The 24,449-nt window shown below is 41.0% G+C and overlaps 1 protein-coding gene across 1 annotated transcript in view; it reads right to left on the minus strand.

The window, feature by feature from the left end:
• Positions 1 to 16,375: 16,375 nt before the first annotated feature.
• smad3a (SMAD family member 3a) overlaps positions 16,376 to 24,449 on the minus strand; it is a 39,194-nt gene continuing 31,120 nt past the window's right edge. Inside the window, exons 7-8 of the mRNA XM_033628476.2 lie at positions 21,983 to 22,127; positions 16,376 to 18,938 (exon numbers count right to left, since the gene is read on the minus strand). Coding sequence (XP_033484367.1) covers positions 18,815 to 18,938; positions 21,983 to 22,127 — 269 coding nt within the window. The 3' untranslated portion in view covers positions 16,376 to 18,814. The remainder of the gene's footprint in view (positions 18,939 to 21,982; positions 22,128 to 24,449) is intronic.

Genomic DNA, 24,449 nt, shown 5'->3' on the forward strand with positions numbered 1-24,449 from the left:
AACTTTGAATATCTGTGTTAAATCTTTTGTGCTCCATACAGATGTGAGCAGAAAATGTAGCAGATTAACGTCTGGCTGCAGAAGTGAGACTGAAAATTGTATAAAAGCTCGTGTAGGCCAACTGGCTCCAAACCAAATCCTTTATAGCCCATTTTCCACAAGCACGTAAAATTACACCACTGCTAGAAAGCTTTTCCTGCTAGCTTGTGTGATGCTTTTTATTCGCCTAATCCCCAAATTAAATGATGTTTGACGCAAGAAATTTTAAACCTCATGTCATCAAGCCTCTGCTCTCATCATGTCTTATTTCCCTGTGGTGCCCATGGAATAGGACAGGCAGGCTGCATGGCAGGCTTCTTCAATAAAAGGAGTTGAGAAACGTCATGTAACATCACTTTACTGCGACTCTATGTAAGCTAACGACATTATGAACCCCGGGGCAATGGTGAAAGCTAATGATGGGAGGATGATGGCAACGCAATGTTGCCATAGAAGCCAATTTCCAGTGGCTTGCCAGATGTTAAACATCTAAATGTGCATTGATCAGTGACTGGATAGCCCATAGAGATTTCTTCATTTGCCCAAAAAGAAAACAAGGTTTGACTGCGTCCCCCTTCAGTTTAACAGGAACTGAACAAAGCATAAATGATATGATTTAAATTAATTACATATGTAAAAACATCTAGTCTCAATTAATTCAGTTAGCCTGCAACATGATTTTACTGGCAAGGGGTAGATGAGTTGGTGTAATTAACCGAAAATGCATCACAACATAATACACACTCACACACACACACACACACACACACACAGTAAACCCTAATTAAAAAGTGATCAGCATTTCCAAACAGATGACAGTTTTGACTTAAAAACTGGTGGCCTTGTATTAATAAAAACGGTTTGTGTTGAAATTATTGATTGATTCATCGATTAGCTAATCAACTCGTTTTACAAAACACTTTTTGGTAAGTGATTAATCATTTAGGTCATCTTCAATTTGGGGATACTTTTTTTCAGTTTTTTATCATTGTAAATTGAACATATACTGTATGGGTTGCTGGCTCTTTGTGATCTGAAGACATCACCTTGGTACACCATGATAAGCATTTTAAATTTTTCACTATTTTCTGGCATTTTGAGTCAATAGTTTGTTGTAGACTCACAATCAATCAAAAAATAATGGTCAAATTAATAGACAATTGAAACAATGTTAGGTGTAGCTCTAAAGAACATCTTATTCCCTTTGACTCAATAATGTTTCAGCAACATTTTATCTAAAACACCGGCCTATTAAAGTTTACGTAGGATTTCGTGCTTGTGTACGAGTATAAGTCAGATACCGACGAGTCAGTACAAAAATGTAGGTGAATAAATTTCCCAAGTTTTGACACAGCTGCTCAGCAAAGTTTAAACACTTTAGCTGTTACACTATGTAAAATTAACCAAACCAGCTAAGTGACACTGGGGAAGGGCGTTTCCTGTACTGAGGTCACAACACCTCAAAATGTGCACTTAATTTATGACCACTTACCACAAGTAAAAAGAGGAACTTAACTTCTGTAAAGTTTGAATGAAGTCAGTTCAACTCATGGATATCCGTTAGCTTAACTGTTAGCAAGCCGCAACTGTAGCAAGTGCTGTTGCTATGGATACCTCCAGTTACCAAGCACCAAAGCCACAGAATACAAAATGTTGCAACAAGTTCAAGAAGTTAAAAATGCTTGATCGTCACGTCAAAGAGCGCCTCAGTAATGAGTCCTAAAACCAAGGAAACTAAAAAGAAGGAAGGTCATTAGTGCCAGCGTTCCAGGAGCCAGACTTTGGTTTCTGTTCTTTTGGCGGCATGGCAAATCACACTATGACTCATGCAACACATTCTCACCCCGACCTCGTCACATATCGATGTTTGGTCATGGACTTTCCACGTCCAGATACATGCAAGGTATCCTGGGTGCGTTGGTTGTTGATGTTCTGGGACGCCGTGTCAAGTTCTGACTGTTACATGTATTGTCTACTTTCAAAATGCACTTCTGTTTTCACAGGAAACTTATCGTTTACATACAGTCTCTTTCATAACAAACGCACTACGTTGGTACAACACCCCTTCAACTACTAATGCACGTGGTTAGGTTTAGGAAAAAAGAATATGGTTTGGCTTCATAATCTAAAGTCTGTGTTTGTTGGACCCTTCCCACTCAACCTATTTGGTCTTTCACCGCCTTAATTTTCGTTCTTGTCCCGCTGTATTTCCGCCTAATGTCACGGGAGACATTAAACAGCGACCTGCCACGTATCATGCTGACATTAAAGGTCGGCTTTTTTTGTCTGTCTGACACCAGAGGTCACTGCCCCAGTGTCGGATGTCGATGACCAGGTGAGACCGGGTTAGACTCATCATATCTTTGTCATGTTGTCATATCCTTCCACCAGACTGAAAAGCACACATTACTTGATGCACACATTACTTGATGCTTGCCTATTACCACTGAACAGATTATAATCATATTATAACTAGAACAATTTACTAATGGCTCTGATTATTATTATGACTGGACTCAGTGACATGGTCTGTCAGCTGGGTAAATATCTGCTGATCTAGGACTTGACCATATGCTACAATGCCTTGCAATTTGCCTCAGTAATTTACATTTGTGCTAACGTTAGACATCTAACATTAATTAGCTAAGACACATATAAATTATGACAAAGATTAGGTTTGAGAGGCTGTAACATTTGTTTCTTTTACACCTTCACCAGGATTGTTGCTTACTAATGTTTGCCAATATTGTCCCCAAAAACTCTGGTCCATAGTTCTTCTTTCTTATATCCTTTACGCCACTGGACACTGGTCATACTTTTCCTACAAACTATGACACTGCTGTTTTTCTCAGGTCATTTTCCCCTCAGTCCAACACTCCTCTTGGTACAGGCCGGAGTCTGAATGGATCAGATTGTGGATCATTTAAGAGAAAATATTCTCCCTGCTGACAACTGACAGTCTTGAGGTATTGTGGAGTTGTTGGACCAGAGGTCAGAGTTGTTCCACAGGACAAGCTTCTCCGCACCAACAAATCTGGAGATCAGGCAGGAGCTGACCTCTTTGGGGAGGTCGAAGGTATAGGAGTCCCATTCCTCCTTGATGATGATGAGTTCTTCTGCATGAATGATGTTGATGAGAGCAAACAGCAGGAAGCAGAGCTCTGTGACTGCAGCCATTCTGCTCTGAGGTCTCCATGTGAGTGTTGTGCAAACACGACAGCTCTCACCTCTGTGTCAGCCCTCATCAACAGGGCTGACACAGAGGTCGGAATAATGTGACTAATATATCTCATCATCGTAAGAAACTTTGAAGCATTCGGCCCTCTAACAAGTAATCAATGTTCTTTTGACAAATCTCGAACCGATGGGGCTGTCATGTCTTCAAACTGATTATTGAGAAATATGGGCATATGTGTTTGTTATGGTCAGTAGCTGCCTGTGTTGGTTAGAAATAGCTGCTTCAGAATTTCCCACATGGCTCACCTTAAAGGAGCATCTGTCCACCCATCCGTCTATCCATAATCTTTCACTTATCCAGGGCCTGGTTGATGGGGCAGCAGGCTAAGCAAAGCATTCCAGTTTCCCCCACTGAGTCATGTTACGGTTTGCCAAAATTTATTTGAGGCCAAACGAAAATCCATCTCCATGGCCTCCCTGAACTCCTCCCACACCCAGGTTTTTGTTTTGGTGACCATCACGGCTGCGGCTGCAGCCCTTTCAGCTGCACGGTACCTGTCTGCTTCTTCAGGAAACTCCTGGGCCAACCAAGCCTAAAAGGCCTCCTTCTTCAGCTTGTTGCCTTCTTCACTACTGGTGTCACTTAGCGGGTTGTTAGGTTGCTGCCATGATGGGCAACAATGATATTTTAACCACAACCATCTCCACAATGGAAGTCCATATCAATGGTTCCCTTATGGCCCAGCCAAGGGGTCCAGATTTTTCCTTAGTCGTTCGTTCAAGGTCTGCACAGTGTAATACATTCAGTGTCATACTTAGGTTTGGCCATGTTGTCCAGCTAGTTTGCTGTCTCTGTTAAGTAGCTGTCCGTTAGTCAGTCACTCTGCAGCAGGACACAGTACTTCAAATTCACTGTACTTAAAAATAAAGTGTTTTTTTTTTTAATAAACCTGACATGTTTCCAAGTCACTTGCGGTTCATTCAGAATGGACCACGTCCCACCAGTTGGGAACCACTGATCTAGATGACACCAAATTACAAATGATGCACAACTGTGGGGTTGAGACGTTTTACTTTCCTTTTTTTGTTTGTTCCCATCTCCACAGCCAAGAAGCTTAAGGGACTGACTGCCTGAAAGCATATTCGGAAATCATCATCACGCCATCATGGGACAAATTGCTAGTTCTGGTGATGAAACACCAGCGAGCCATGTGTTTATTCTTACATGTTCAGTTCCTGTTTTATCTGTAACCCTGTATTTAACGTCACAACCCAATGAACTGTTGGTTAGTCCTTGAGGCAAAGTCTGCAGGAATGTGGACTTAAGGAAAGTGTGTATAAAAGGCACAACCAATCTGCAGGACAGCTTTCATGCATGTGGTGATTTGACAGTGGGACAGCTCTAAGCCCTTGTGGACTTAGTGGGAAGGAGCCTCGAAGTCTGTGGCTGCAGTCGAATGGTCCACAAAAATATATTTCCTAAACTCTTTTACTTGACCTTGATGGAAAATGTCATGAAGTCAAGGACAGATGTGAACGAGAAATTATAAGGACTTACGAAAAGACAGTAAACCTGTGTAGTTACTTCTATGAAGCTTTGTGGTCTCTTCACACAGCACAGTTTAACCAACGCCTGCTGTGATCTGTTTATTTGTAGCTCCGATTCAGCAGCTCTAATTTATATCAGAGAGATTGCTGAATCCCTAAACTCTGTGAAGTTGGCTGGTTCAGCAGCTTGTGATCAGCGCTGAGTCACACACATAACGCTGCTCCTGCATCTCCTAACATCTTGCACTAATTTAGCGTGGTGGAGTATTTCCTGTGTCAGTGGACATCCCGCTTTGAGGACACGTGACGACACAGTTTCCCAACATCTTTAATCAACAAACTCTGTTACTCATGACGGCAGCTCCCCTGAGCTTTGAAAACAAATCAATAACATCATGTTTATCTACTCCCAACTGACTCCAGACCAGCCAGACTGATAACAGCAGCTCTAGTTACTGTCAAACTGATTTTCTCAGCTACACAAAAGATGACAACCAAGTGACAGGGCCTCGCCCAATAAACACGAAACAAGCAATTAACCCAGCTATCACCCTATAATCATGAATCAACTGTGGAGCTAGCTGGTTCCCGCTTTGCTCACGATCGGTCCCAGTTTGGCAGCAGAGCCTTTTGGAGGGAAAACATGGAACATCTGGTGGAAGCAGACAGGGGCTGGCGCTACACGATGGGAGAACAAGTGCCTGAAAGCTTCATTATGTCCCAGCTGTTGGGCTTGCTGTTGCCCTCAGCAAAAACAACTTCTGCAGGATGATGTTCCTGGCAAATACGCTGCAGATTATTTCAAGCAAGACCTTTTTTTATGTTGTGTTGCAGGGAAGCGTGAGCAGTTGCTGGTGGTGATTGTGTTTGTGAGCTGACCTGTGTGCATGACGGGGCCAAGCTTTCAAGGAAGCAGTACTAACATGTGGCTAAACATGGACACTCAGACGAAGGGAATCACTTTTGAATTTCTTCTCCTTTTCTTTTTTTCCTGCTCTCTGGAGTTTTTCCAGGAGCTTGAGCTGTCAGGAGCCAGTACTGTGGCCCTGCACCCCAATTAAAACATTGTACTATCTCTATGTGACATTGTGGGCGATACAAATAGACCTAACTTGACAGGAAACAACTGACGAAAGACAATTTAGATCTAAAACAAGAGGGGATTGTGCAACACCTATGAGCAGGTATGCCTTCAGACAGCAGAGTAGTTCACACACGAAAACAGTATGTCAACACTTATCAGAGACTGTGACACATATTGTTCATCTGAAAATAATCTAAAATCACCGCATAAAGACAATCAAGTGTGTGACCATTTATTTAACCTCAGACCGTGTCCTCATATGAGGACATCAAATTATGGGTTTACTGGACCTTATACTTCATTCTACTTAACTCACACCTGTTGTCCTTGTTCGTGGACACTTTTTTGTGGCATCTAGTGGTAGTAAGAGCACAATACACTAATCTGTGTAAAAACAAGATGGCAGCCATCTGTGCCAAGTCAGTCTGCAGCCGATCCCGACACAGAAGTCGACAAGGTCCAAAACCTGATCACATTTTATGGTTGAAACTTGTTTATTTATGATTAATAATGTTTGTAGTTTGATATGGTGACAAATTTGACCAGTTTTAGCAACAGTAACAAGCTTAGACACTGTTAATTAGGAAGTACTCATTTGAAGACTTTGGGACTTTATTGTCGTTGTCAATGTTTATTTTTTTTATACTTATCAGGTCCTACTGATCCCAGTAGCTAGGAGAAATTAAAAATACATACCAAACAAAAGTTAAGGTCTCAGGAGGATAAAATCTGAACTGTGCTTTGTTTTTATGTTTTATGTACTGTTCTCCCTGATTTTATGTATTTTATGTGCTCGTATGAAGTGCACTTTGTTCTCTGTACAGTACTGCTGTCCCTGTTTTATTGTACTGTATGTGTTTTTCTGTAGCTGTTATCACACCTGTCCCTGTAATCTTAAACGGTATAAATAAATAAATCAGAATTAGCCTTAAGAAACACTACTTTGCAGAATACCACCAAGACCATAGCCAGAATTTCGGAAGCTAAGCTCATTAGTCAATATCCTGCAAACTGTTACCTGAGTAGAGGAGGGCAGGGATGAAAGTATAACTGTTTAGTATTTCCCCTTAGCACAAAGATGCATTTATTTAGAGTGACCCTATTTTTTTTTGTGAACAACATATAAATGTCCTGTACCAATACCAACCATTTTTTAAAGCATTGGATAAATGAGTCAGACGTAATCAGAGCGGGAATTGACATTGCACATTGTTACTTTTGCCCCTCTCTGTCAGGATGAATCAAACACTGGTGTAGCATACAAGTAACGGTTGGATGAATCAACCACAAAACAATTAAGTACTTAATATTTCTGGCATTTAAAGCTCATTAATGCTTCAGTTAGTCCTCCGAGCAATCAGTTGATCATGTTTTATAATGCTGAAATTGAAAGCACAAAATGAGATTTACTGCTCACTACTTGTGTAAACTATTTCGTGTGTATTATGTAGAGAACAGTCAGTGAGTGAACAAAGTGATTTTGGACACAGCGTGGAGTCAGGTTAGGTGCTCAAAGTTCAAAGGTTTCCATGTGAACCTTCTTTCCATGTTTCTAACTTTTCTTATTTCCTCTTCTTTCCAGCCCGGTGCTGTAGCAGCAGCAGCAGAGCCCGCTCTCTCAGGTTGGACAGCTTGTTCAAGTCGAATGCTATTAGTTCTAGGTCAGCGCCTGGGCTTTCTCTACACCCCAACAACACCTTTTCACCAGGCAGGGATTCCAACCACCATTAATCAGAGTGGTGACAGCCCATGGATGTCAGTAAATATGTTTCCCTCACTGCCTCTTTTTCCCACCACTTTCCTTCCCCACTCTCTCCACCGCTCCTCTGATTGTTCTTTTTTCCTGTTCTTTGGGGTTTAATGTTGACCTGTTCTTGCTTTGATCTTTATTATTAACACCAGGATTCAACAGTAGAAGCATTGCTACACATTAAAGTTGGATAGTGTGAGGTGTTTTTGGGAAGCAGGAGAGAAAAGACTGCACCAAAGAGCAGAAAATTGCTGCGAGGTGCAAAATTAAACTCTTTTTCTTGTTCCCTGCTGCACCAAACATTCTCTTACAACCAGCTTGCATTCGAACATCTTATATGCATGTTTTTTTTGCACTGAACATAAGTGTTGGCCAGGTGCTTATGAATGTTGTCGGAACAAAACGTCTGCTCAGTTGAGACAGTGTGACAGTTTCTTCTCCTGCACGGGTGGTACAGCTGACAACGGGGGGGATGAGTGTTGGCTAGTACTGGCTGGTGTGTGTATGTGTGTGTGTGTGTGGGTGTGGGTGACATGCGGGCAGAGGTCCAACGGCAGCCGGTTGGAGAAGTGGGTGCCCATCTTGGTTGGCATGCAGGGCCGGGTACCTGCTGCTGTCCAGAGACAGCTGTAACGTAGCCACCCGTGGCCGTGCAATCAGGTTGGTGGCTACTGAATGCTGATAATGCTGCAGTCTGCGCTTTTCCCTGCCTGGCAGACGGAGCTGTGACCGGCCAATGACAGGCATTCCTCATGAAAATAACTCAGGCCGCAGCCAGAGAAGTAAACAGAGAGCAGGAAAGAGCAGGAAGAGGGCAGAGACGTGACAACGAGGGAGAGACGAGGAGATAAGGAGAGGATAAAGAGAGACTAAGGGAGGATGACATGAAGCAAATGGTGACCTTTGCAAAGATGGATTTGTTTACCAACAAATGTTCTCGCTGTCAACACCTGCTCCAGTGTGACCTTCACGTGGAGACAGAGCTGACGGCACTCATCTGTTCATCTTTGTGCAACTCGTTGACACTGAGTCGTATCAATTCAACAGACAACATGAGCCATGTTTCCTACGTCTCTGTCGATGCACCGAGCCCTTTTGTTTCACTGCATACACTCATGTTCATTTAATCACTATTAGCTGTAACCATGAGGGCCTAAACACTAACAGGCTAATGATTATTCACTTAAAGGGACAGTTCACCCCAAAATCAAAACCACATATTTTTCCTCCTACCTGTAGTGCTGTTTATTAATCCAGATATCAGCTGTAGAGATGTCTGCCTTCTCTCAAACATAAGGGAACTAGATGGTCCTCAGCTCGTGGTGCTCAAATCACACACACACACAAAAAACAAAACCTCAGCAGCATGTCTCTTTCCAAAAAAATCATGACCCGGTAACTCAAGATAATCCACAGACCATGATGTGAGCAGTTTCATGTAGTGTGATGACCCTGCCTCTTGTGGCTGCTGAGCTGGCTGATTGTTTTGTCTTTGTGTTGCAGGTGTGGTCAGGTCATTGGTTATTGGAAACACCTGAGGCCTGGTGTTCCCAGCACTATGAGAGGCTGTTTACACGTACACGGTGATTTTGATAAACGGAGACATCTTCCTTCGTTTGTACCCTTCGTTTACACGCAAACAGAGATTTCTCCTCTGAAAACGAGTCTTTCTAAAAACTCCGGCCAGAGTGGAGATTTTGGAAAACTCCGGTTGCGCGTTTGCATGTAAACTGAGATAAACGGAGATAGACGGAGTTATAGGCAGCCGACGTCACAGTATGCGCCGGAACTTGCACCTGTGTCAAAAGTGCGACCCATGAGTGCGACCTATGTTGCTATGGTGACAATGGATACATGGAAGGCTTGAGCTTCTCGTTACACTGCCACCTACAGGTTTGGCATGCTCTTGTGTATATATACACGGGTAAGTGTAAACGAAGAATTTTTTGAAAACGGAGACGGTGAAATGTCCGTTTATGAAAATAGCCGGCAACGTGTAAACGGCCTCTAAATATGTACCTAACTTACTCTGTGTGATTCACTGACAGCCACACCTCATCTTCTTTTGACATTTGTAGTTGTTTGTGTTACTTCTCAAATAAAGTACTTGTTCAATTGCTGAAACAATATTTGTCATGTTCTTTGAGCTGGCCATGACAATAGGAATTATTTTCTTTCTACCAAACTACCCTACCAGCTGTATAACAGTGCAGAAGGAAGTGTGCATCTACTCGTGGACGAGAGGCTTGTGACAGCAAGATGTAAACATGAATGGCGTCTTCCTGGGCTGAGCTGTAGCGTTAGCTAGCTCAGTGGTGCTAGGTGAGCTAGCAGTAGATGCACGCTTCATTGTGTGCAGTGATACAGTTGGTGGGTGTAGTTCAGTAGAAAGAAAATAGTTCCTACATGAAACTACTCACAACAAGGTCTGTGGATTATCTTGAGTAACCGGGTCATGATTTCTAGAAAGAGACATTGCTGTTGAGTTTTTCAAATGCATTTTTTTGGCACTTTGAGCACCACAAGCTGAGTGCCATCTAGTTCCATTACATTTGAGAGAAGACAGACATGTCGCAGCTCACACCAAAACAGTCTCGATGATAAGTAGCACTACAGGTAAGAGGAAAAATATATTTTTGATTTTGAGGTGAATTGTCCCTTTAATTTAAGTGTTTGAGTGACAAATGCAGGTACACATATATGAATCTGCTGCTAAATGGGTTTGATATTTGTGCAGTGATTGAATCGGCACCCTAATAATATTTTTCACAGTGCACAGTGAAAGGTGCATGACAAAAAATTTGCCTCACAAACCAACTGTAGATTTAAAAGTTAACTTTAAAACGTCTTGATCAGTTCAACTGGAAAATATTAGAAAAACTGTCTTTGTTTACATAAAATACAAGAAGACATGCTGTATTTAAAGTGTGTCTGAACTGTATGTACATCTTAGTTTGTTAAATATCTTCAGCTGAGTGTGTGCTGCACAGACTGAGAGAATACAGACTGTCAGTACTGGATCTGTCCTGTTACAGATGATCATTTTCACATCACAGTGATACAAGCACACGGGCTCACATTCAAACTAATAATAGTGTTGCGTCATCTCTCTAGTGTCAGTTATCAAATAAATGCAAAATGATCTCAAAACTAACTAAATAAATAATGGTTTGGAGCCATTACAACACGCTTGAGTTCCTCGTTTTAATGTAGTTCCCTTTGTGTCAGGCCCATCAGTAATGCCTGCAGCCAGCAGATGGCAGTGTTGAGCTAAAACAACCCTGCTGCTGCTGATAGTAACTATCACTGAATCTGCTGAATGAATTATGGTTTCCTCTGTATGGGTGCATTTGTTTTTAATTGAAAACAGTAAGGACTAAACAGACACATGTTAAATTTTGGGTGTACCTCCTCTGTGACATGAGCTGTGAGTGATACCACGCCACAGTTCATCCAAATAATAATGAAAAAAAATGGTTGGTTCTATTTATGAGATAATGTGGGGAGTTGTGAGGGTTTTAGCAGACATAACATTATGAGTGAAAATATTTAGATGTTTCAGTGATAACAGAACATAATGCACTTGAACACGTTTCCCATCCTCCTACTCTGCACTCATTTTTAAAAAGGCTTCAGTCTGTGTGGAACAAATCATGATTTATAAATGATTTTCACTCAGACAGGAACCACTCCCCACGCTCTCAAGAAAAAAACAACAGTGTCTGCTACCTGATACCATGTTCTGTGTGACTGTGATACACTGACCAACCCTGTGGACAGGATCCATCCAGGTCTTTATTTAGTTTAGAGCATTAACCTGAAATTATTTTATATTTACACACAAAAAGTGTTGGTTCCTTAGAGGTTCTTTGGCGTGGGATGAGGCACTATATAGCACCACTGCTACACAAAGAAGTCTTTAAGCCCCTGTATGGATCTTAAGAGGTTCTATACTGGTTCTTTCCCCAATAAACTAAACTAAACTACGATAAAGAGTCAATATAGAACGTTTAAAGCACCTGTATTATTCTTTACAGGTTCTCTACTGGTTCTTTCCCCAGGAAACTAAAATAAACTTGTCAAGCCAAAATCTCAAGGCACACCTGCAATATCTGTGCACAACAGCTTCTATAACACGTGTCACTCTTACCATGACATAAGACAATAGAAATAAGAAAAATAAGACAGGTACTGTACAGACAGTTTTTTTCTTTTCTTTCAGTGGCAGGTCGTCTTCGCTGGTGCTTTGTTGTAATTTGCTCCGTACAATAAAGCGATCCATTGTCTCCTTTTAAATGTTATCATCCCTCACACTGGCTGCCAATCAGGGCTTTGGATGTGTCACACACTTAAAATTCCCACGCATGAATGGCCACAAATAGGTTCCCCATGAAGGTTTGTTTGTTTTTTTTAAATTAAATACTTTTTTTTAAGGTAGATTTTGCCTCTTTCTTAGGAAATTTGTGCGCACTACATACTGATACAGTCAATTAAAAATTCATTCATTCACTCCTTTTATAGGTCCAGTTGAATATTGCAATAAAAATGTGTGGTTATTACAAAATCCCACGGCACACCAGTGTGGTGCGGCACACCATTTGAGAACCACTGAACTAAGCTAAAGAACAAGTAGAGAACCGTTAAAGCCTCTGTATTATTCTTAGGAGGTTTTATACTGGTTCTTTATCTTAGTTTATTTACTTTACTAGGGAAAAACTCTAAAGAGAACCTTTAAAGTCCCTGTATTATTCTTTAGAGGTACTTTAATAGTTCTTCAGCTTTAATTTAGTTTAGTTTAGACACAGTGTATTTCGTGAGGATAACACATTAAACCAGTGGCTCATAACCTCCTGCCCCCATGTACATGACAAATATTCCAGTGCTTCCAACAGAGGACATGATAACCTGTCCAACGATTCATAAGAACTGATTAATATTTCAATAATATTTAAAGTAAAAGTGTCATTTAGAAGCATATTGACTCGTTAATTGTATTTTCTGGCATTATTCCTAGGGTCCCTTAAGTAATGCCAGAAAATACAATTAACGAGTCAATATACATTTAGAAGCATATTGACTCGTTAATTGTATTTTCTGGCATTACTTAAGGGACCCTAGGCTCAAAAAATCAAAAATAATTGTGTAGTGTTGTGTCGCACCAAAACAGGTTCCCCTATGATTACAGGCCAAAGAACCATTTTAAGGTACTGTTTAGCACTGTGTTTGTTTAGAGTGATCTCGAGCTACCCTTCAGAAGAACATGACTTTCTAATAAGTAAGTTGAAGTACATTAAACTGTATTTCTGGCACAAATCTTGGTCAGAGTTTTACAAAAATCTCCAGAATAGAAGTTTTTGTGTACACCTGTCTATGTTTCTATAACCTAAGTGCTCACAAACTGCCAATATATTAAAGAATACACATTCTTTTCAAACCAATGAGTCAAATAGCTTAAAAACTGTGTTCAAAAACTGTATAAAACTGTTTTTATTTTGCTGACTGTACACCGTATACCTTAAGATAACAGCTCCAGTAGTGTGCTAATCCTTTGAGAAACAAAGCAGTCTCCTATCCAGCAGCAGTATGTACACACACACGTACACATATACAGTCTCAGCTCCGTGTGTGTTTAATTATTAAGTTTGTTTATGTGGAAGGAAGCTGAGGCAGAACTGGGCTCTAACAACAGGAGACTGTGGTGGAGATGTAATGAAAAGCTGACTGTGCAGAAGTTTCTGCTTCAGCTTTTGATGCCAACACACAGTCGTATATGTATAGTACTAAAATGTTAAATAATTCATGATGAAGATTTTTACCACTGCAGTGACTGTTATAAATACAGATATTACAAGGAGGGAACCAGCAGAATTAAAACCTCCTGCTCTCTCTCACTTCAACAACCGATATCCTTACACACCTAAACTATTTGTCCCCACAGTGAAGTGTTTCCTGACATGCCTCGCAGGTTGTTCAGCCGTCTTTACCTCACGGGCATCAGAACAAAGCCAGCATTCATATTCAAAGCCATGTCGTGCCTCTGTGACGGCAGGAACGGTTATGGTTTGCATTAACTTGTAACGCAGCAATAAGTGAAGAGCCTAGAGTGTCTGCTTTGGGTCTGTAATTACTGTTTCTGTCTGCTTCTGAGGACAGTGCCAAATTATCCACTACAGACCAGGAAATCCCCAAACTACAGAAGAACACAGAGACTAAGAACCTGAAGTGTCTCCAGAGACATCTGTAATGACTGCCTTTAAGTACGTTTCATGCTAACAAAACTCATTAAGCTGTAAAGTCAAGTCACTTTCTAATGTTGAAATTATTCCATATTTGATTGATTAAGCTCAACAAAGTGAATTTGGGTAAAAAAATAACCTTAATTGTTACTGAGAAACAGATGTGGTTTGACATCAAAGGAAAACTTGGTGTTTTTGAACCTGGGACCTATTTTCTCATGTTTTTGTGTTTAATAACCCTTCTCCACCAAAACTTGCTTGTGTACACAGGTATTTTAAACACAGGAAGACAAGCTAAAATAGCCTATTGCCTATATACCTCTTGCCAGTAGACCAGAGCTGTGAACACGGCTCTGCAGCAGACAAGCATGCCCCTCTGTTTTCTACTGTGTCAAGCTAACGTCACAAACAGGCCAGAAAACAGGTTAGTAAACATTAGAAAGAAGCTTGGAGGCCAGGGTAAACATCTTTATATCTCTTACCTATTCAGCTTCTCTTTCAAACTCAGCACAGACCAATTTGTAACGTTATTTCAGCGCTACTTAGTTTGAGACGGACGGTATTTTGTGCAGGCGTGTCATTGTATCTCACCGGTAAAGAGGCTAAAATTAGTGCGTTCACCCGGGTGTTGTATTTCTATCGCTGCTGATCGGAGCCAGAGCCGATAAATATCTGTGACTACTGCAGTGTAAAACTTCAAGTAAAAGTCTAGTCCCAATTAAACACCCCGTCCCTTCTATTAGCCTGGTTTGGCTACACATTTTGACAAATAAAGGCCTGTCTCAATTAGAAGCCTGGTCTGGCTGCTGAGCAGTTCATTTTTATAGAAGTTCTTTGGATGTAATAAAACCGGATTGTTGGATACCCACTTGAGCTCACGTTGGTTAGCTGTTTAGATCGTGCATACAAATATAAATGTTTAATCTTTTTTCAATATGGAGATGCTACACATCGTTAGCTCAGTTAGATTCTCCACAGTTCAATCATTCAATTCATTTTACTGAAACCAGGAGCACCAAAGAATAATCAGCTCAGATTTACCACCATAGTAAACAAGGGAGAAGAAAAGAAAAAGGCGGTAACTCCTGTCCTCTTAAGTGGTCATGAAGTCAGAATATGTGTCCATCCCTTGATACCCCGGTAAGTTATTCGTGTTCCATTAGTCCACAAGGGTCCAGGTTGCAAATGTTATTATTTATTAATGTGTTAAAGAGGTGTTGTGTCAGTATGCCGGGTGCTATAATCCTCGGGTGCCGTAAAACTAGTGTTGTAACTGTTGAAGCTGTCTCTTGGATCTAGATCAAATGATTCACAATTGAAACAAATTTTTATACAAGTAATATTCACACTGGTTTAAATAAATATTTCCCATCTTTGCTGAGCAACAGTTTTGGGAATCAAGGGCCTGTCCCAAACATAAGTCTGTGGTGTTCAGTGATTTAAGCAAATAATACTCTGGGCTACGAATTGAAGTTTTACAGTAAATACAAGAGTGAATTGTTAGCAGGTGTTAGTGGTTTTTTTTGGCAGTGGGATTTAATGACTAATGGAGACAACAATTTTTGACACTGGTCCAGTATTGAGCAAGAACACTGCAGCCACAGCAGCAAAACAGGCTGCAATGTAATCCCTGTAGGCAACTCTGCACTGTCAATTTAGGTCCAACAAATGTTTGTTTTTGCCACTGACAGGCTCAGATTGTAAGTGTCTAACGTTACATAAAAGACCCTACGGAGAAATGAAACAATTTTCCTTACCATTCTCTGGCGTTTTTGTTATTGTGACCAAGTCTCACTCAAGGAGAAGTCTCATTCCTAAATCTGGCGAGGTGTGACTTGTTGCAGGAAAAACAAAAGTGGTGAAGAGTTTGAGAGAGGAGTCCCGGGAAGTGTTTGTTGTGTTGGAGTACAGAAAGCGTAGCTTATTGTGACAAAAGATTTTCAGTATCATGGTAGAATATTTAGCTGATTTCATCACGAGACTTCTCCTCGAGTGAGATTTCGTGACGCACACTAACAAGCAGACAAGCGAAAGCTAAGAAAAACGTTTCATTTCTCTGTGGGGGTTCAATTCCATTTTCAACCATTTATCCGAGGCTGGGTCACAGGGGCAGCAGGCTTAGCAAAGTACTCCGGATGCTCCTCTCCCAAGCAACGCTTTTCAGCTCCTCCTGGGGGATCCTGAGGGGTTCCCAGACCAGACGAGATATGTAATCTCTCCAGCGTCTTTTGGGTCTGCCCCGGGGCTTCATACCAGTTAAAGGTTCCTGGAACACCTCTAACGGGAGGCGCCCAGGAGGATCATGAGCAGATGCCTGAACCACCTCAACTGGCCCCTTTTGACGCAAAGTTTCGTGCAATGTTGTCACACTTAAAATCTCAATGTGAGCCTGTCAGAGGTAAAAACAAGTACTTTTTGTCTCCATTAGTTACTTAGACACAAAAACATGGGAAAATAGGGTCCACATTGGAGAAATACCTTAGTCTCCATTTAAAGGTTTGTAATATCGAGCTTGAGTTTCCTTCTTACTTGGCCCCAGTATCACCATGAGATATATATTTTATTCATAGACCAACAAAAATAAACAAAAATATAGAGCATCACATCAACTTTTTATAGGCAGAGAAAAATAAAGGGTATAATTTTATACAAGACATCTAAAGAGACCAATTCAAAGCACAAACACATAAATCACGACTAATAATAACGATTACAGTGAACAATTTAAACAAGGGGGAAAGCACAAGCACTATAACTTGAAGAGTGTATAAAAAAGACAAATTTGTTTGCAAAATATTCCCTACTGGGTAATTACATTGACCGCGGGGTTAAAGAGCCCGTCAGGGTCAGGATTGCTGCGTTTAAGGACACTAGAAGCTCTACAGAGAGCTGTCTTGTCTCAGATCGGTAGATGCTACTGTCTCTGAAACAATCCCACATTATAGTTTGAACAAGTCATCATCATTTAATAGAGATTAAAAATCTACCAGCTTTAAAATCGTATGGCTTTGCTGTTCTCTTGAGTCCCTAAAATGTTAAAGATTAGCACCACTGGGCTGGCATTAACATCAAAAGCTGGTTTAATGTAAATAAGTACTGTAAAAGGGTTCAATACATCGTCCGTGCTCGCCCACTGTGTCTTTGTCTAGTGTTATAGAACCAGAAGGAAATCGATCCACTTCCACCACAGCGGGTAGCTGACAGGAAACAGGACCCAAACTAAGACTATGCTTTCCTATTCCAGCAAAAGCTTCTCTCAATATTTACTCAACAACTTTTGCATTTTTGAGCCTCTGTTTTCCAAAACCATCAACATTATAAAGGTTAACGGTCACATTATAACACATGTATATAAGTATGTACTACATGTACATAGAGCTAAAAAAAAAAAAAAATACAGAGACTTCAGATTTCGAGGAGTTATTAGTTACTACTGTTATTTACACGCCTCTATCTGTCTAAACATTTCCCTTTGTAGAAAGCTGTGCTTTGTACTCAAACTGCCTCGTCTTCACAGGTACAAAAATACGATGTTCGTATCCCCACACCTGCTCGCAGTATTTTCTGTCATGTCATGCAAAAACACTTAGTTATCACCTTAACTGTCCTACAAAAATAATTGGTAGCAAAATAGATTTTAAAGTCTCGAGAGTCATGCATCTGTCCTTTTCACTGGTTTCTGTACATAATTCAGCTTTTTTTTTTCTTTTACGGTCCTGAGTGTGCAAAAAGTCGATATCACTGATGGCTAAAAATAAGACCAATGTTATGGACTGCTGAGAAAGAAAATTAAAAAATAAAAAGCAAAGGCATCTTCCTGCTCTCTTTACACAGCCGTCTGCGGAGCACACACGTATTCCAACTACATCATGTGTGTTCAAATGATAATTTAACTACAGGTTTGCAGAATAGCGCAGTCTGTGAGATGTTTTCAAGTTCTGTGTGATCCTATGCTACCTACTACACAGTACAATGCAAAAGTATTTTGCAAATTGGCAAAGCTTCCTGAAATTAATGCAGGAAAATATTTCATATAACCTTATTGCAGCTGTGAACTACAACTGAATGTTCTCTGCCAGCATTGCCTCATGAGAATATTAACATTTTACAAAAGTGCATCATCCTCCTGATGACATCTGATGAATGCCACTGTCTTTAAGTACTCATGTATGGGTTTAAAGGTTGTACCTCCCGTCTGCTTTATCTAGAGTGACTGATTTCTTGTTTTTACTGTAACATTTGTTCCTGTATGAAACTCAGATGTTGAGTTAAACACTGTTATCTGCCGAGTCAGAGTGACATAGACTGCATGAAATGACAGTATGAAAACCTAAACAGATTACAGCTTACAGTATATTCCTTCACACAGTGTTTAAAAACGGTGGTTAACATCTCCGTTATATGATCATTTTCAATCCGTCTCTCTGGGTCACATTTGTAAATGTCTTCATAACCTATCAAATGCCCAAATACAGAAACAAAGTCAAGTGACATGCATTTTACATGATCTTAAACGTTGAACAAAACTGTCATTAATGCTTACAAAAGTTCATTTTTATGTCCACGGTTAACGTTAACATCTGTACAAAACAAACGTAAAAATCATGAAAAATGAAATTTAAACAAAAGAGGAAAGAAATAAGAATCTCTTAACTGAAAAGACAAACAAAAAAACCCTCCTCCCACTGCTACAGCCTTTCTGGCACTTTAAAATCTGCCAGAATAATAATTCAGGACAAACTGTGGAGATCATACTAACATGGTACTGCTTTAATGCACTTGTCCCCTTTTGCCACAAACAACATGTATATAAAAAGTGCTACTGACAGCTGGTGGGGAGGAAGGACTGAGTTACAGAGTGAGGATTGGCTGAGTGAGGGGGGCTCGTCATCTTTCCGGGTTTGTGTAGCCGTTCTTGCCTGCGTGCAGTCTATGTGTTTTCTTAGTCACTGACAGGAAGTGGGTGGATGAAGGGTTTCCCTAAGAGACGCTGGAGCAGCGGATGCTGGGGGAGCCCATTTGTGTGAGCACCTTGTCGAGCCACTGCAGGGGGCCGTTCAGGTGCAGCTCGATCCAACAGGGGGTGCTGGTCACTGTCTGTCGCCTGGGAGAGACACGAGAAGACCAGAGACAGATGTTGAGAACACAGGGAAGGCTGATGAGAGTAAACTTACAAAGTCAAGTTTCAGCAAAGTCAAACTACTTTCATTTTAGCTGTCATGTAAGCTGAGAAGCTGACCTGAGAAAACAAAAAGAAAGAAAACACCAACACTGGATGTATGTAGTTCCATTTTTAAGACATCATAATGCCAATTAAGACAGAATTTAAAGTGGACCTATTATGCCCATTTTCAGGTTTCAGGTACTTGCATTTTTGGTTTCTATAAGAACATGTTTACATAGTTTACCGGTCAGATAACACTTACACACTCTTTATACTGTCGTTGTTGAAACCAAGCGGGGACCTCTGGGGCTAAATAATGAAGCCAGTACAGAGGTGCCAAAACATTTAGTGCACGCTGGCTGCCAGTGTGTGTGTAGCATCCTCAGCTTCACAATCACCCGTCACTCCCCCGCAGCGCCATCCTCCCCAAAAATGGTCACTTCTAGCTCAAAAAACCCAAGATGGTGACGGCCTAAGTGCCAAACTCAAGGCTTCAAAATGGGAGTCCACAAACCAATGGGTGACGCCATGGTCGCTACGCCTATTAGTTTTACAGTCTATGGCTGGAACACCTGAATTTACCCTCTGTCTGAAATGCTCAGTTTTAGCGCCTCTCTCTTTACGCCCTCTTCCTGAATAAACCCAGTCTGCTCTAATAAGTCAAACTTTCTGGGTCTTCCATATCTCTGCAGCCGAAGAAATAACTGTAACAGAGAATGGCGCCACTTTCCACCCTAAAAAAACACTAACAAAAGCTTCCCAACACAACCGAACATATTGAAGCAGGAATATGATCCGCAATCAGGGAGAAGTTTATGACATTGGCAACCAAGCTGACATGTTTCCCTGATGTTAGCATGTAGCTACATGTAGCAGTGTAAGCTACATAATATAAAAACGTGCAGCAGTGTGCCTGGAGCTGACGACCAGATGGAGAAATCTGACACACGATGACATCATACTGTAGCCAGAGTAGAAAAAACTGAGTATTCAGAACAGTCTTAAGGCTGAGGGATTACTTCTACATATGTTTACCTCATTATTTAGAACTTCTGACATGTTTAATACAAACATCCTTGATTGTAATAAGACACAAAATACATAGAGGCATGATAGGTCCCCTTTAAAATCAGTTTAATGTCAACTGAGCCAAAAGTATTAGGTGAGCTGAAAAACCAACCTTGTCTTTTCTATTTGTGTTGTCATCTTTATTTCGTGCCTACAACAATTGTGTTTTAGTGATGAGTTAAGCTAAACCAGAATAAATATGACCTTGGCTAGCGCTTGCTATCCTCTATGTCTCTCTGCTGAAATAATGCTCAGGAAAAAATGTGATTTTATAGGTATCATACTGAAACTGAAAAGAGGATGTTCTATCTCACAAACATTTGTTCTATAAACATCTAAAAAGGATGTACAAAGTGATGGTAAGTTTTCTCCACTTACATGTTCTTTAAAAATGGTTTTGAGAGGGTAATTTATTTCTGTTGTTTTTGGTTCTTGAAAAACTAAAACTTTAGAAGAGGCAATATAAATAAAGCTTTCCACACATTCAACATTTGATCTCCATATCCTTTGGCACATCTGTGATTCCCCACAGCCTTCATACAAAAACCCTCACTGCTTTTCCCATAAAGAGGAGAGGCAATCGTGTTCAAAGTAGAATAATGTATGAGTGTGAGTGGAGTTAAATGACTGCTCTTATGTCTAAAGTGCCTGGTGAAAGAGCAACATCAGCTGCAGAAAACATTGCAGACGCTATATTAAAAAATGCACAAGAGTTTTTATGTTCTATAAAAAAAGACGGATCAGATTTCCGAAAGGATTCTGGTTTCAGTGTGCCTCACCCGGTGATAGTAACCCTGTCATTTCAGCCTCTGTTCTCTGCCGCTGACTTCTTTGTGTTGTGTTGAATTGCCTGACAAATCATTCAAAACTGATTTCATTTGGTGAGAAAATAAAGATCCACACCCCATGTTTTAATCCAGCTTGAATGAGCAAAGTGAATCAAACACCATAATCTCTCAGTTAATGCCAACGACAACAGCAGGCAAAACGTATCCTGTACGTTGTTATACATCTAATTTATGCACTGGCAGAGCCAGATGAATGGAAACACTTGCCAGCTGCATGATTTCCCTCTGGTTTATATGGTTTGTTTCATGACTGCTGGCAATAAAGCTTCTGTCTGAATAAATTAGGTGCAACAAGGATGCAAAAGTGAGATCTTTCATTCATCTTTACATCCGCCTGTTGACATTTTGTGGACTTTTTCTTTTACTGGATTAAAGAAAGAACAGGTAAAAGGGACAAAAGGGTTAAAAACATCCAACAGTCAGCATGGGAAAAGACAGAGACAGTGAGGTGTGGGTGGAGGCCCGGCTGGTCCAGTAACCTGAATCCTGTTTTTAACTGTCTCCACATGTCAGCATTTGGTCTGGACAGGACTGGTGAGCAGTCGCTCGCAGCACGAAGGTTTCCCCCTTGAGGAAACCTCCTCAGCAGAGCCAACTTTCAGCCAATCACCGGCTCGCCTTTTATTCCGTCTCGTCCTTTTTCACTATCACTGAGTCAGACAGTATGGAAAACAGGGAGGGGATGGAAGAGGGAAAATCTGACATCTCTTTTTGACACAGCACATGTGTGTTTGTTTAAAAATAGTCTGGCGTGCCAACTGGGGCCTGTTCCTATTGATGAGGGCCCGGCGACGTCACACCGGACTCACCAGAGTGTGAGCAGATGCCTGAGAGCGGGGGCGGCTGGACTGTGGGATGTGATTCACAGTCTGTTTGTTTCTATTGTCTGTGTTTACATAAGGGCTTGCTAAGGACTTGATCTTTGCACAACAGCGCCTATAATGTTGCTGACAAGTTGGCTGTGGGTTTTATCATGTGTTAAGCAGTTCAGCTTTGTAGCGGTCGAGGTTTACCGTTTAGGAAACGTGTGAGTGGTTGTCATGAACCCAAAGCTGATGAGCAGCTTACCTGTACTCGGCTCCCCAGCCCTTGACGAAGCTCATGCGGATGGTGCACATCCTCGTGAGCTGGTACACAGCCTCAAAGCCCTGGTTGACTGACTGGGCTAGCAGGGCAGCAAACTCCTGGTTGTTGAAGATCTTCAGGTTACATCCTGGAGGAAACAACCAGCACAGAACCAAAAGTCAGGCCACAACAGCTGGTCACAATAACTGTGGTATTAAGACATGATGTACATAAGGCTGGGGACAGCTTTTGGGGCGGTGTTGCTTTAAGGGGAACTCGTATAAAGTCTTTTGTGGCTCCAGAGGGAGCAGAAACCTGATAAACTGCCTCAGATGATGTAACACTGCATCATGAGTAATGGAGGCGCCAGGTTTTGACAAGAATGCATGGAATAAAAAAGATTATTTCTCTGGTTCTGCTGATTCAATTCTGAAACTGTTTTCTTTAACTGTTTATCGTGTGCCGAGCAATGATGCAGGAATGCAAAGCTAAATCAGTGGAGCATTCTTTTAAACATGGGTGGGAACTGTGGATGAAAGTTAATATAAGGAGGGAGACAGCTGGCCTGCATGTTACTCTGTTTCTACAGGCTCACAATTTATTTAGCCTAATTTGACAGGGAAAGGAATCTCCCTAGAATTGTAAAATCACCTGATTCACACAGTTTCATACATAAAAGTCCCAGTGAAACAGAAGTTAAGGCATCTTGTGCTTCAGTACTGTGATGAATTTCCCAGTGAAACAGACTTTTTGAGCACTGTACAGTTACAAGACTGATTTAAATCAAATCTTGCGCAATTTACTGGACCGCTTAAGTGGGCCGGCTTAGAGTTTAGCGCGATTCGTTCGTGGCTGAGCAGACTGTTGGCTCCACTAAGACTTCCCTCGCTGTTAGATAGGGAGGAGGACAAGGGGGAGATTAATGAATTAGACTTGCACCACAGTGTTTCGGAAATGAAATCAAAGGTTTTGCCATATTCTCTCTATTCTGTCTCCATATTGCTTTGTTAGTCACTACAACCCACGGTTGGTGGAGTGTGACCTGCGTGGCTAGTTTGTGGCTCAAAGTCTCATGTGATTGGATGGACTTTTGTAAACGCCCCTGAGTGGAGGATGAGTCATCAAACATTTGAAAGTTTTACCTGGTTTTACAGGAAGAAGAAAGACTGGATTTGATGTAAAAAATACTTGAATACTATTATTTTTGAACATGTATTTAGCTTATAAACAGAAATAAATGCTCAGTTAACAAGATTACAACTGGGAAAATGTATTTTTCATTTCAAGGGAACTTTAATTTTTCAATTTCTAGATGATACTTGACACAGTGATCTATGCATTCAATAAGATACGCATTTAATTTCTCTGGTTATGTAACCTTTTGTAGCCTTTACGTTAATCAGACAGCAATCACTTCAGACTTGTGTTGTGTTAATAGTGTTACGGGGTTGGACCTCATACATGACCTTTACATCAAAGAAACCCAGGTGCTTATTCAGACATGAAACAAACATGTAAAACTGTCATTACATGCAGATAAAGATGTGCATGTCTGGGAAGGATACAAGTGACTCAGAAAACAAAGGGCAGCAATGCGTTGTGTAAACATCTTGCTGCCAACAGCAAAACTCTATTAGGACTTGTGTGATGTGTTTTAAGGGAAAACTTGTACCAATTTTACAAATCATGTGGTAAAAGTAAACAGACTACTGTGGAGAGGAAAACTTTAACCAATGAGGACAGCCCTGGACTGGTGATGAGGGAAAGTGATGGGCCTGATGTGTCCTCTGCTGTTCTGCTCTGAATCATCCATTTTAAAAGAATTAACTAAACTTAGATTAATCACAACTTGGCTGAGTAACAATCCTCCAATGTCGTCAGTTTTGCCATAGACATTGAAAGTGCTCAAACTGGAGGATTTGTGAAGTGGAAAAGTCATCCACCTCTGCAATTTTAACTTGTGTCTCCAGAAGTATATTCCTGCCCCGAGGACTTCACTCAGTTATTAAAGTTAAGAACAGCCCAACTTCATGGTGGACACTGGAAAAAGGTGTCTCTAGCCATTTTGACACATGCACTGCAACTCTGCATTTATCTAGACATTACCCAGAGGAGCTGTATGTGAGAACGCAAATGTCCGAATCAGTTTAATCAGAAAGTAAGTGGGCTTTACCCTGCCAACTCCCTAGTACATAGCAGGCGTAATTTCCGATTGAGTCCATGCGTGAAAAGAGCAGGTAATTGTCAAGTGAGTTGGCATGTTGATGATGTTTCTATGATGCGGCCTACCCGAAACTGTAAAAAAAATAACGTCTGGCGGTGAAAAAAGAGGGCCATTTACACGAAGATGCCGATAAAAATGCCTAACTGGAGAGATGACAAGATACGGGAATGTGTGTTGGTAAGGGCCAAAGCTGAAATGAAACGGCAAGTGACTCTGTTGTTTAAGACCAAACTTTGAGCGGCTATG

Source organism: Epinephelus lanceolatus, chromosome 2 (assembly GCF_041903045.1).
Source record: "Epinephelus lanceolatus isolate andai-2023 chromosome 2, ASM4190304v1, whole genome shotgun sequence".
Taxonomy (NCBI): domain Eukaryota; kingdom Metazoa; phylum Chordata; class Actinopteri; order Perciformes; family Serranidae; genus Epinephelus; species Epinephelus lanceolatus.